The sequence below is a fragment of the Camelus ferus genome, chromosome 6 (assembly GCF_009834535.1).
Source record: "Camelus ferus isolate YT-003-E chromosome 6, BCGSAC_Cfer_1.0, whole genome shotgun sequence".
NCBI classification, from domain to species: Eukaryota; Metazoa; Chordata; class Mammalia; order Artiodactyla; family Camelidae; genus Camelus; species Camelus ferus.
The window spans coordinates 2590185-2604672 of NC_045701.1; the positions used below are offsets into that span (position 1 = coordinate 2590185).

The 14488-nt window shown below is 37.4% G+C and overlaps 2 protein-coding genes and 1 non-coding gene across 3 annotated transcripts in view; 2 read left to right on the plus strand and 1 right to left on the minus strand.

Moving 5' to 3' along the window:
• Positions 1 to 823: 823 nt before the first annotated feature.
• On the plus strand, positions 824 to 9737 carry TIPIN (TIMELESS interacting protein). The gene is given in 9 exon segments (XM_014558683.2): positions 824 to 1358; positions 1918 to 2058; positions 2182 to 2260; positions 2476 to 2551; positions 4445 to 4567; positions 4797 to 4860; positions 7679 to 7885; positions 9146 to 9222; positions 9224 to 9737. Coding segments are annotated over 8 exon segments (870 nt in total). The 5' UTR covers positions 824 to 1358; positions 1918 to 1925; the 3' UTR covers positions 9335 to 9737.
• Positions 5451 to 5586, plus strand: LOC116664594. Its single transcript, XR_004321115.1, has one exon.
• Positions 9738 to 10930: 1193 nt separating the features above from the next.
• Positions 10931 to 14488, minus strand: part of DIS3L (DIS3 like exosome 3'-5' exoribonuclease) — a 31046-nt gene continuing 27488 nt past the window's right edge. The window contains 7 exon segments of the mRNA XM_032480909.1: positions 10931 to 11275; positions 11362 to 11536; positions 11936 to 12009; positions 12011 to 12049; positions 12051 to 12083; positions 13208 to 13386; positions 13493 to 13647. Coding sequence (XP_032336800.1) covers positions 10967 to 11275; positions 11362 to 11536; positions 11936 to 12009; positions 12011 to 12049; positions 12051 to 12083; positions 13208 to 13386; positions 13493 to 13647 — 964 coding nt within the window. The 3' untranslated portion in view covers positions 10931 to 10966.

A 14488-nucleotide genomic window follows, 5' to 3' on the forward strand; every position in this document is an offset into this window, starting at 1 on the left:
GAGCGGGACTGGAGAGGAAGGGAGGGCCTGACCGGCTGCGACCTGTGCGGAGATGTGGTCGGTGGGGAACTCACTAAAAATAACTCTCACTCTCTGAATTCAGGAAACTCGTGGGTTTAGATAGTGAGGATTCCTGGGCTACCTGCCTGGCAGTGAAATGAGAAAGCTCAATTGGCTACCGGAGTTCTGCTCTCTGGGACCACCCCCTTGTCCCCTTCCTCCATGGTCCCAGCCTTGCTCTCCAGGAGCGTCTTCCCTGTCCGTTCCCCTCTTGGCCACATTTGAAGTAGGTGTTGGGAGGTGTACCCTCCTTTGGAGCTGTTGAGCTGCGCAAGTTTTCTGCTCGTGCAAGTTGGGAGGGCCAATATAACTTTTTCTTGAGCTCTGACTGCGTATCAGTTTTGGGGATGTAAGGGTGGAGCACAAAGAGAACTACCTGGTCATTTCCCTTGTAGAGCTGTATGGGAGACAAATGTGAATCAAGTAATCAGACAAATAGAACCTAGCATTGGGATTGGGTAAGTGCTATGAAACTTATAGTTGACGCCTTGAATGCTTATTATAGGAGAATTTAATTTAAGAAAATTGGGGGACACTTTTCTGAGGTGATTACTGAGATCTGAGAGATTAGGAGTCAGGGAAGAGCCTTCAAGATAGGAAAACAGCTTTTGTAAAGATCTAGTTCCTGAAGAATAAAAAAAAAAGCGTGGACAATGGTATGAATTAAGTCTGGAGAAGTAGGAAGGTGCTAAACCATGCAGGGCCTTGGCGTTTTGTTATTATCCTAAGAAGCCATTGGAGCATTTAAGCCTAGTGGTTATGTGATCAGTTTTACATTTCCAAAGGTTCAATTCGGCTGTCATGGAGAATGGGTTGAAAAGGCAGAAGTGGATAGGAATAATGGAGTAATCCAAACCAGAAATGTTAGGAAGTGGTTGTGGAAATCGGAAGAAATGGACAGACTCAAGGGATATCTGGAAGTAAAATGGACAGGAGATGTACGGTGGGGAAATGAAGTGTTAAGGATGACGTGTAGATTTCTGACTTGAATAGCTGGATAGATGTCATTCACTAAATTTGGAAAATCTAAAAGGTTGGTTTTATACACGATGAATTGTAGGTGCCTTTGAGAAATTTTAGAAATGTAAAAATGAGAAGTAAGGATTTGGAGCTCAGATTTGATGCCAAGGGTGGAGATAAAAAATTAGTGAGTCATCTACAAATGATAATTAAAGCTGTGTGCATAAATGAGTGAAGAGGGCCTAGGATGAAGTCTTGGATACTTACTGACCAGGTTAGAGGAAGATTAATCTGCAGAGAAGATCCAGGAGGAGTGTAGAGAAAGGGAGGAAAGCCAGGTGAGTACTGTGCTTCAGAAGTCAACAAAAACACTTCTCCAGAAAAAGGAACTGATTGAAAGTGTCAGATGTTTCTGAGGTCAAGTAAGATGGCACTGAAAAGCCTTCTTTCAGATTATCAGCTTGAGGATTATTTCCTTTTCTTCACAGGAAGCCTTACTAGAAGACTAGAATATGTAAACAGAATTTTTAAAAAGCTTCTCTGGCTGAAGTCGGGGTGAGGTACCCCACCTATTTCACCCCCATTTAGACCACAGTTTGAAACCCTCTGAAAAGTTAAAATCATCCTTTTATGATAGGGGAAACTAAACAGTTGAGGTAAAGTGATTTGCTCAAAATCATAGTTATTTAATGGTAGGATCTATATTAGAACTCAGTTCTTCTAATTTCTAACTTAGTTTTTTTTTTCCATAACTGTTATCTTCTCCACTTTGTGATGTGTGGGTTTGAAATATGATTTAACGGACTGAGATGCACACGTTTTGCTGCAGGTGGAACTTAAGCTGTGTAACAGAAACACTACTTGGATGAATAAATCTGTTTACTTTTTTTCCCCTAGAAGAAAAGATGGTAGAACCACAGGAGAGTGACTTGATTGACCTACCAGATTATGAGCGTATAGAAGATGAGACTTTTCCTCCTTTCCCACCTCCAGCCTCTCTGGAGAGAGAAGGTGGTGATGGTGCTGAACTGGATGAAGGTCTGTATAAAGATCATAGTAGTGTCCCTGTTCAGCTGCCCATCTGTCAGCTTATAAGGGATATATTTTATAAATGAAGCTTACATTATCTAAGTGATACTAAGTCTTGGTATACTTCACCAGAGTCGGGGAGAGGAGCACCTGTGCCTGTACCGCCAAAGAGAACAGTTAAAAGGAACGTACCCAAGCTGGACGCTCAGAGGTACACTTACTATTTCCTTAAACATTTATACTTTTCTTTCCATCCTTTTTTGCCTCCTTATGTGCCAGGCGTTTGGTTGGGGTTATGTGGAGATCAGATATTTCCAAACACGTTTTTTTCAGTTGAGCAGATCATACTTTTTTTCATTTTATGGTCTTGGTTTGGCCTTGATGGCTCTAGAAAACTTGAAATTTAAAACGTATTTCTGTTCACAGATTAATTTCAGAGAGAGGGCTTCCAGCATTAAGGCATGTGTTTGATAAGACAAAATTTAAAGGTAAAGGTCATGAGGTAAGAAATGATTTTTATTTTAGACCTTTGTTTTTTGAAGTACCCTAAGACTGTGGATCCATTATCATGTTCTTAGGAATCTTTGAATATTTTACAGGTACTATCGTTTATCATCATATCTCTTTAGAAACTGTGATGTAGTGGAAAGGACACTGAAGAATCAGGAAACATGTCTTGTAGTCTCATTTTTACCACTGTTTGGCTTTAAGAAAATCGTATCTGAGTCTGTGAACCTAAAGTTTGTACTTTACTATTTGAGGAATAAAATTTACTTTGTCTGCCTCAAAGAGTGATTCTGAGCTTCAGGAGAACGAGGACTTCACCTGTATCCATCATCTTTGTGTCCCTACGATATGGTATAGTTTGTAATAGGCATCAGTTCAGTTTTGCTGAAAATGAAGACACTTAGGAACTGTCAATCACTGCACCAAGTACATTTTAAAATTCTCTTTGAATCATGTAGAGTTTAGATACAATTTTTTGCAGATGATATCTTTGTATTGCTTTGTAGTTTATGAAGTACTTTCAGATATATTCTTTGATTATCACCCTCTGGGGTAGGTAGTTGGTTCCATTATCTAGTTAAGGACCCTGAGTTTTAAGAGTCCACTGCCAGCAGTTAGGGACAGAGCTTAGACTTCCCATTTTATAGCCCAGCTCGAGGAACATTAATACAACAGCATGATCTGGTGTGGTATCCAGGATAGTTGGAAAGAGGGAAGAGGCTGTCGCTCCACCAGGGGAATGAGGTGAAATAGCCTGGGTAGGGAAGTTGTAGAGACGAACAACAAAGTACTTGTAGGTGATTGGATATGGGGAGGTCCCAAATAAAAATTAATCCCAAGATTTCAAACCTAAGAGGCTGAAAAATTACAGTGCAGTTGCTTAGCTCCGGTGGACAGGAAGAGAATATAAGCCTATGTCCTGTTTTGCCACAAAACTAAACATAAATAAATAGTAAACTTACATGAAGGATACCTATTTTGTGTTTCTTCGCTGGGTAAGGGTGGGCTCTGAGAGCGTTTACTCTGTCTAGTCGTCTGTACTTTGCTCTTGAAAATTCTTAACTATTTTCTCACAAAGTTAAATTCTCCCTGCTTTTTTCTCCATGATTTGGGACTTCACACTGTATTTAGTTATTTCTCTTCTGTGTCCCTTGGGTCTAATGTGACATCGTGAGGTTGGCTGAGCAGCTACCCCCAACAGCTAGAAAATGGTCATAGGTGATTGAATTTTTAAAAGAACTTTTATCTTTATCTGAGTGAAAATGATAAGACATTACAATCTCAGTGTTATATATTTAAATTATTGGTGGAGGTGACTGTCCTGACCATTAGCTTCTTAGACAAAATCAAATACCACTACCAATAATAATAGCCATCATTTGAGTCTCATGAATCCTCATAACAATTCAATCACGTGTGTATATTATTTTCATTTTATCTTGAAGAAAAAGGCACAGAGAGAGAAAGTGATTTCTTCAAAGTCACACAATTCTTAACTGGGAGAATTGAGATTTGAATCTGTGCAGTCTGAGTCAGAGACTGTGCTTTTAACCACTCTCCTATTTTAAAATGCTGTTAAGAGAAGAAAGTGTTTTACAGTAAAACCAGGAATTTGGAACTTTTCTCATTCATTAGTCCAGTTGATTGAACCTTTTCATTTTAATTAAAATGAAATAGAAATCTCTCCAGTGCTCTTTTAGATTGCAATCCTCTAAACCCTTAATAAATACATTTTTTTCTTCATAAAGTTTCTTCTCAGAGTTTCTTAACCTTACAAATGTCAAAGGACACCAGTGACTTTGATACTACTGTTCAATTCTAAAATCTGCTGACAAGGTCAGTTGTGAGAATGAGTCTTCTGTTTTGCAATTTTATTTTTATGTGCAAGGCTGAAGACTTAAAGACGCTAATCAGACACATGGAGCACTGGGCACATAGGCTGTTCCCTAAGCTGCAATTTGAAGATTTTATTGACAGAGTTGAATACCTGGGAAATAAAAAGGAAGTCCAGGTAGGTGTTGAGATTGTTATGAATATCATTCACAATGCTAAATTGTATAAGGATAGATTTAGTTAAGGCTAAGTAGCTCTTTGGGGGTCTTCATTTAGCAATCTGTCTTGGGAGAGAAGGAAAATTAATAGTAATTATTTGAGCAACTTTTTTTGAAACTAAGAATTGAATCAATGACCATTTTCCCCCAAAAGCAAGTGAAAATGTAAAAATATCTCTTTATTTTCAGACCTGTTTAAAACGAATTCGACTTGATCTCCCTGTTTTGCATGAAGATTTTATTAGCAATAATGGTAAGAATATAGGTTTATCTACTTTATATTAATTTTGCTCTTTGAAATGGAGCTAGTTGGAGTAGGCAGTACTACAGGAATGGGTTCTTAGTCTATACTGAGTATATAATTAAAGTACAATAACTAGGAATGTGTTAAGATACCTTGGTACACCTAGAATGTCGTTTATATTTGTTTCTTAAAGACATAGCAGTAATGACATTGAGAGATGCTGTAAAAATACATTTAGTCACAGAACATGAGCTTTTGAGAACTCTGATGGGGACCCATTGATCCTTTGTAGTGCTTGTTAATAAAAATACATGACAATATACAGTATTCATAAATATGTCCACTGTTAAAAAAAAAAAAGTAGGTGCTGGGAAATTAGGCAGAGTTATTTTATTTTATTTTTTAAGGGAGGAGGCATTAGGTTTATTCATTTATTTTTAGAGGAGGTACTGGGGATTGAACCCAGCACCTCCTGCATGCTAAACATGTGCTCTTACCACTTGAGCTATTCCCTCCTTGGCAGAATAATTTGATGATGAAGTAGTTCACATCACCCAAGAGTACAGATCTTGTATGTGTAGCACTTTGGTTAGACCTGCGTGACTGTTCCTGGTATTGATTGCATCTGTTAGCTGTACAATGCAACCATAGGCAGTCACACACATCAAAACCTATGGTTCCTGCCGACAGGGTCTGTATAGTTATCAGATTTTCTGTGCGATGGCTCCATACATGTTTGTTTTTGTCTTTAAAACTCTAAATAGATGTGGTAGAAAATACAGGCTCCATATAGAATCCCCAAAGTTATTTATAAATTGCTTTTAAAAGTGTGAAGGATTGTGGTTTAAATAACCGAGTGTTTTAATTTTTTGGTAAGGTATAGTATGAACTGATGGCATGGTATTTGGTATATGAAAAGGAATTAGTTATTAGAGTAATAAATCCCATGGTATATGCACGTACTTAGCTAATTCATTGAACTTTTTGAGCTGATTACTCTGTGTTAAAGGTTCAGGGATAAAGATGAATAAGATAAGACCCCTGGCTTCATTGGCTAACAGACTAGTGAACTAGTAACATGCCAGTAGTCAGAAAGGTGCTGTGACTGGAGATGAAGAGGGGACAGTGTAGGGTACAAAGGAGGGCACAGTTAACATAGGGTAGAGGAAAGCTTCACAGAGGTGATATCACAGACACTTTGATGGTAAGCAGTAGAGGTCAGGCAGAGGTGTTTTTGGCTAGAGGGAACCACGTACGCAGAGACAAACCCTATATATTGCATAATTGGTTCTAATGCTTGTTTCTCAACTTTTCCAGCAGTTTTTTCTTTATGTACTCCATCAGTATTTCCTGACAAAGGAATGCATTTTAGTTTCTTGCCACATTTTTTCCCCACTTAAGGAAAAGTATATCGCTTTTTGTTTTTTTACTATTAAGGAAGAAACCTCAAAAGGGGTTTAGATTGTAAAAGGCTGGACTAAATATATTATTTTTAAACCTCACTGGAATAATTGTAAAGGTTTGTCTTTATGTTTTAAATGTTTTGCTAGTTGTGATGGTTTTTGTTGTCATTAGCTAATACCTCACTGTACAATATGTACATAGTTTGAGAAGAGTATATATAAATTCATATTTCAAGTAGTGGTCTTGGTGATAATGAATTTTTTCTTTTGCTTACTTGTCAGATATGATGAGGTTATTTATTTTTTCAACACCATCATGTGAATGATACAGAGAGAAGGTAGTGTCAGCTTTGCTGTTTTCTTAGTTTTTGCTTGTACTTCTGTTATCTTCTACATTCAGGTGTTTTGTTATTTTGCAAAAATCTTTTTAAGCTACCACCTGTACATTTTGTTAGGGTTGTTTTGGTTAAAATTTTGGTTAAACTATCTAGTATGTCAGATTGCTTAACTGAGGCAGTCAGAATCACCTGTGTGCCACAATGTGCTGAAATTAAAAAATGAATGAGCAAGGACCCAACTCTCCACTGTTCCACAGTGAGCTGTCTTACAGACCAGATGATTAACCGTCATATGGATAAGTGATAGTTCATCATCGCCAGTCCTTCCCTCCCACCTTTTTTTTGTATGTGTGTGTGAGGTGGGGAGGTAGTTAGGTTTACTTATTATTTTGAGAGGAGGTACTAGGGATTGACCCAGGACCTTGTGTATGCTAAGCATGCGCTCTACCACTTGAGCTATACCCTTCCCCCCTTTTAAATATAGTTAGTAAAACTTAAAACTTTTTCTTATTTCTTAAATGAAATATAAATGAAAGTTCTAGTATATCACTGGATCATTTTAGGGACTTCCTACTTTGAGATAACTGGTGTATAGGGCTTTAAGAATTTCAAGACTAATGTAGAGAGCACTGAATTTTTAAAAAAATTAACTTGGAAATATGTCCACAGATGTCTAAATTTCTTTTCCTTTTTCACCTGATTGTGTCTGGGTTTTACCCTATAAAAAATAGCCTATATAAAACTATAACTGAATTTCATATAGACAAAACGGCAAACCACGAGCATGTTTTAATGCAGAACAAAGATATGCTTTGGGTTCTTGAAGTTAGAACTGTTGCTTTCTGTTCATGTGTATTTTTAAACTAGTATTCCATCTGACTTAAAATGCCCCTTAAAGTGACTGATAAACATCATTCCACGTGTTTGAATCAGGCACGTATTTGTAGCATTCTCATGCCTCACAAGTTGTTTCTTCAGGGCTGGCAGCTTGTTGCTTTAACCTGTTTTCATTTAACACCTGCATAAGCTCTTTTTCTAACTAGTTTTAACACTACGGATGTACTAACTTTTTCTTTTCTGCTGCAGATGAAGTAGGGGAAAATAATGACCATGATGTATCTGCTACCGAATTAGATCCCTTTCTGACAAACTCATCTGAAAGTGCAAAGTTTGCTTCTGAGTCAAGTAGGAGCCTAACAGAAGAACAACAAGAGAGAATTGAGAGAAATAAACAACTGGCCTTGGAAAGAAGGCAGGCAAAGCTCCTGAGTAATAGTCAGTCCCTAGGAAACGGTAAATTTTATGCTAGATTTTATGTGCAGCCATGAATACATCAAGGGCATGTTAGAAATTTTAACTTCTTTACTATTCCCCAAAATAAAATACCTCTAGGAATAGAAAAATGTGATACAGTATATTAAGTTTATGTATATTTGAGAAAGAGAGAGCGTTGAGAGCTAGCTGGAATCCTCAAAGAATAAATGAGTCCAGGGTGGTTTTCTGGAGACCTGAGTTTCTCTTAAATTATTTTAATCATTTAAAATTGATTCTGACTCCTTAAAAGCACGTGACCTTTAATTTTATATTTAATTATTAATGTACTTTTCTGAACATATAAAATGCTCTGCTCCTATTAAGGATTTTAGAGCCATTTGCTGTGACATGACTAGGTCCTAAAATGCTTTTTATTGAAATGTGTCACTTCTGTTGTGAGCCATCAGTTTGCTTTTTTCTCGATTCCCTTCTCTTAAAACTGCCTTAAAATTTGCTGTTTTTAAAATAAATAGACTGTATATTTGGAAACTAAACAACTAAATTTGTTAAAAGTATTTAAAAATCATTGCAAATTGGTTTTAAATGAAGCACAGTCACTATATCTTTGTCAATTTCCAATCCATTTTTTCCTTTTGAAATGGGAAAATAAGAATTATAGTTAAGTAGTGGACATGCCATGTTACATAACAAGTTTCATCCAAAATAATAAAATTCTCAAGTGAGAGTTATTCAGTGGTATCATGATTTTTTTTCCACTTAGAAGGAATTTAATTTTTAACTTTACAATTGGATGTTTTATACTACCTTGTGAAAAAAATTATATGAAGATAAAGCTGTTGTTGGCAGTGTCTTCCTTGCTGTCATCATCAAACTTTACCTGGCATTAAGCATTTTAAGATATCTTCTATTTACAATATACAACTTTAAAATTTTCCAAATAGAAATAAGTATCTTAAATGTTCTTTACTGTAGGTCACTTTGACATACAGCTCATTAGAGTAATTTGATTTTTAAAAGCTTCTATCTAGTAGTTGTGATTTTGAATGAGAGCAGTTTCATTTGGCTATGTTTCAAGAGTTTGAGTTGAAGACTTGCATTTTTAGTGGGTTTTATACATGTATAAAATGGCTGTATTTGGAAGAAAGTGATCATAATTAACATGAATTTAAGTGATCATAGATTTCATTTCCACTAATCTAAGCTTGTGAAGAGAATTGTTATTCATCAGGTAAGACTGGATCAGGTGCTTGTAATGAGTAATAATGATTCCTCTTTCAGACTTGTTAGTGAACACACCCAGCGCACAGACAGCAGAAGGGGGTAACCCAGGTGAGGATCAAGAGGAGGAAGAATCAGACTGGATTTAACAGAGACCTAGACAGTCCACATGTCGATGCTGCTGCTGATCCTGTAAATGAAGAGGAGGAATTAAAAATAGAAAAAACACAACTGGACCAATCCTGTTAAAATACAGTGGTACTATGTACAATAGTCAACTTCATGCTTCATCTAGAAACCTTACGGAGGTTGGATAGGCCCCCAAATTTATTAACTTGCTATCTTCCAAATTTGAGATGACTGTATTTTGTCAACTTTGGGTGAAAATCCTTATGTAGTGAAACTTTTACAGATTTCCTGTTTCAAATTTCGTATTATTTATATTTATACTTACTAACTTTTGTTCTATTTATTCTCAGTGTTTATTTTTATATAGATATGACTTTGTAAAAATGATTAGTAGTAAATATGTAGCTTCTGCTGCCAGTGTGCCATTGAATGCCCTGTTTTCTAAATTGGGTGGTGTTTTTAGATGTAAATATAAAATAAATAATGTCCATTAAAAAAATAAAAATTTCACAGACTACCCTTAGAAGCTTTATAAAAATTTCTCATTGCTATTTAGTTCTGCACTTAATATTTTGGTAAAATGTTTACAGTTGTTAAGTGTTTACATGTATTTCGAGGAGTTACTTTAATACTTAAAGGGTCACATGAAAAGCTGATATATACCTGGCCCGCATAGGTGCTAGAGAAGTTCAAATGTTCCTTGGTACCTTACTGACTACTTAGTTGCAGAGAAACTTGCAAAGTGTCATGGGGAACAGGAGCACCTAGGGAGGGCTCCCGGGAGACCTTGCATTGGTAGAGATGTCAGGGATTGGTGAAGAACATGTATATTAATGATGCAGAAGTGGACATCTAGGGAATAAGAAAGATTTGGGAATGGTGAATATGAGGCTGAAGTGTTGGGGCCACATGGTGAGAAGACCTAATCGGGGTTTTTCCTGCCTGAGTTTATCAACTTGGTGGACAGGTAATTACAGATAGGAAGTACTATGTTGGGAATCAAGTTTAAAGGTTTGTCTAATTTTTGGCAGGAGATTCCCACGAGGGAGAGGGAAAGGCAAAGCTAGTTTTTACAAACTAAGTCATGGGAAAGTTGCTTTTTGTGGGAAAGACTGGCAGAGAGATGGTCCAGCAAGGGCAAGGCCAAGGCACCTCTTCATCTGAGGAATACTCAGCAAAGTGAGAGGGTAGAAAGGGAGGTTTGAGAGAACAGACCTTACCCTGTGCACCCCACCCCTCCCTGTGCCCTGTCCCCATCTGGCTCTAGGGACGGGACAGCAGGGGAGAGTTGAGTCAAGTACAAAATAGGGAGTTTGAAAGTGGACAGGTGGGCAGGACTCAGTCTTCTTATCTGAAAGTGACTGAGAAGCTAATCTTGACAGATGTCAGAGGGGCCTATGGCCCAAATGGCCCAGTGTAGCAATTACTGGAAAAAATTAAAACTTACTTTGAAAGAACTGATTGGAGATAAACTAACCAAAAGTTCTGGGTTTATTAATGAGACTGGCAACCTGATTTGCAGAGCCATGACTCACTATGCATTTGTCTCTGAAAAATCACGTTCCCTAGTGACCTCATTGTACTTTATCTAATGCAACTTTAATGATAAGAAAACATGCTACACATACGTGACATATCTACGCAATCCCAACTGACTAGCGCGTCGAGTGACAGAAAATTAGACGTTCGTGTTGAAAAGAAGGTAAGACATTCACATAGGACAAAGCTTTTTAATGAAGTAAGAAGAGTACTTCATATTCTGTAACTGTTGGAAACGTCCAGGAGAGCCAGGTCTCTTATCTCCTCTAGGAGTGTGTACAGGCTTCTTCCCTTGGTTTGGCAGTATTTTTGACGGTCTTCCTCGATGACGTCCACTGTGACTTCCTGAGCAAGCTGAGCTTCCTCCACAGATCTCGTTACTTCTTTCACTAAGTCACTCTTCAGCAAGAGGGAACCCTGCTGGCAAAGCCCTGCATCTGGCACCACGTATGGTTCGTTGCGTATTATTTCAAGCCTGATTGTATCCGAATGGCAACGTGAGGCCTGCACAGATACCCTCACCTGTCAGAGACGAGAAAGTGCATGTCACTCAACCGCATTCTCTGCTCTTACACTGACAGCAACACTTAATGTAAGTGCAGCCTTACTGTTACGTGGTCGAACAGACAGAACCTAACAGACTCCCCTCCTGTGGTGGTAGAGGTGATTTTGTCTTGAAATCGTTGAAGGGATCCTGGTTTCCATTCACAGTGGCTGTCTGGGCCGCATGAGATTACCAAACCATCTTTATTTTTCAGATAAGCAGCACCTTTAATCCCAAACCTGAATCATTGCCAGAATAAAAATCCAGAGATAATACATTCTTAGTATGCAGATCTTGTCTACTTACCTAGAATGCTGATTTTTCTTCTAGATTAAAACCAACTTTTCCTCGGATTTATATCCAAATATGTATTTCATTGAGCAGATGGAAACAAAATGTTTTGCTAAGTAAGAAAGTAAAATTCTATCCTAAGACTGATAACAGATGTACTAGGTTCTAATCTCCTTTTATGCTTACATAATGAATTATATATTACATTATACACATATGGTAACTATAAAATAGTTGCTAAAATAAATGTTTTAATACATTTTATGTAATGTACCATTTATATACTGTGTCTAGACTTTTAGGTTAACTAGGATTTCTCAACAGCTATTCTGCTAGAAATGACATACCTTGGTATAAATACAAGTACACCGTTTGTCCTGATTGAGTAAATAACCCCATCAGATATGCAGCGCTCCTCAGTTTCCTGGGTCTTTGTCTTTAAAATACATACACTGGAAGAGCTTCAGTAGACTGCTTCTGCGAACGCTGCGCCGCCTGTAAGAAGCACAGCCCCAGAGCACGATGACAGGTTTCCCTGACACTCCCAGCAGAAACGTGGGATTCGTCCTCCCCTAGAAACAATGTCATTTTTAAAAGGCTCGGTTCTAGAATACTATTAATACAGATTTTCTTCTCTATTATGAATGAAATCAGTTTTGTGGGGCCCTTTATCACTCCCTCAAAAATGTCTTAGAAAATTAATTATTTAAGAAAACAACCCATTTGTTATTTAAAAATTTTATAGTTCATTCAGGAAGAGGGAAGTATCCAGGTCTATGTCTTCCCTTTATTTGCAAGTCTGTCCTACTCAGATTCTTCATTTGTGCACCCGCTTCGATCCAGCATTTCACTGTTACCAGGAATTTCTCCAGGCAAAATGTGAGAGGTCTGCAGAAGTGCACACAAGAGTGGCTGTGAACTAGATTGCCTGGAACCGTGCTGCCCAGCAGAACTTTCTGCAGTGATGGAAATGTTCCATATCTGCGTTGCCCCATAGGTAGCCACTAGCCACGCATGTCTGCTGGGCATGTGAAATGCGGTGAGTGCGACTGAGGAACTGAATTTTTAATTTTTAAAAATTTTAACTTTAAACCAACATGACTAGAGGCTATAATACTGCACAATATGAAACTAGAACACTGGATACAGAAAATTATGTAACATTTAAGTAGTTTCCAATCTTATGTATCACCAAATGGTCTAGTTTAAGCTGTGCCACATGTATAGCCACCAGCAACAGTATAAAATAGAATACAAAGCAGCTTCTAAATGATGTAATGATACTGACATGGTATGCTATCAATGTGTTAAGTGAAAAAAGGCAGCTTTCAAAAAGCAGGTGTGATCTGATATTTTTATAAATAAAAAGCATTGTCTTGAATTGTTAGTAATGGTTACCTTTGGGCGGTAAGATGTTGGGGAGAATATCTAACCCGTGTTAAATCTCAAATCTACATGAAGTTACTTCAGAACATTTGTAAATGTATTGAGAGCCATTCCACAAACTAATTTCCATGCTATTTCACTGGTTGTAATAATTCTAGAATTTAATTTGCTGGAATATATGGTACTCTGTTAGCAAAAGAGATGATGGGTAAGAATTAAAAATCCCCTCTTACTCGGTTCCTGTTGTTGATATGTCTGCATAATTCCTCAAGATCTTTGTTGCTGAACAAATTTTCCTTACTTTCCATTTTCTTGTCTTTTGAAATGGCTGCCATTAACAATCGGTGTACTATGATATCTGAATATCTTCTTATTGGAGAAGTAAAGTGAGTATATTTATCTAATGCAAGACCTTCAAAAAGAAACCATAGAATCAAAATAAACAAACAAAAAAAAAAACCTTTTTAAACAACTTGCTCAAGGTTATGGCCACACAAAAGAAAAATTTTATCACTCACCATAGTGATGGAACTCTTCCTCTGCATATGATCCAGTGGAGAAATACAGTGCATTAGACATTGCCTGGGTAGCCATTGATCGAAGCAACTTGTTTACAATGGGATCGTTGGGGTCATTTGCGTTATCCAGAGAATCAGCCAGTGTCTTATTGGACCTGACAAAAAATGGAAAAAACTTTTATTTAGACCCTGCAAATAATTTACAAGTCAACACTCTGAGGGGAACCCTTCACTCATTAGTCTGAATACTTTCATCTGTCAGTTAAACTTATTTTGGGCACATTTCAGAAGCAACTATAGAAATCTAGTTTGCTTTTGACGTTTAAACAAAGAAAGTGTCAGAACTCAAATACATTTCTTAAGTAATAAACAGTAATGTCCTGAACTGAAGAGGTTAACACTCAGCACATAGTCAGGTACTTGTCGAATTCAATTCCTAACACCCTTAGCCTTAAACATCCTGTACTGGTCAAAGAACAGACTTTCTCTTTTTTTAAATCACGAATTATTGAGCCAGAGGGCATTAAAAAACAAAACAGAGCTAAATCTGAGGCACACAAGTAAAAGAAACCCAAATTGCTTTTTTTTTTTTTAAAGAAGAGATAGGAAGCATTCTATTTACGTACTTCCAAATAATTTTTAAGAAACCAGAAAATACAGAATTATTTTAAAAATTTAATAATACAGCATATAATTCAGTTCCGTACTGTAGTCTGCTGAGAGAAGAGAGGAGGGAAGGAAACACAAAGGAGAATGGATCTTTGAAGTTATGTGACAGAGCAGGTGCTCAGGGCAGCTTTCAAGTTGGATAGGCGTGGATTCCAGTCCTGGCTCCGCCCTAACTAGCTGCTACATTCTCAGCGAGTTATTTAGCCTCTCTAGACTTAATTTCCCCGTCTGTAAAATATGAACAAATGGTACAAGATGATCCCTGAAAACCCTTAGCACGTGTGCCTGGCACACACACAGCTCAACCAGTGAACAAGCCAACAAAAT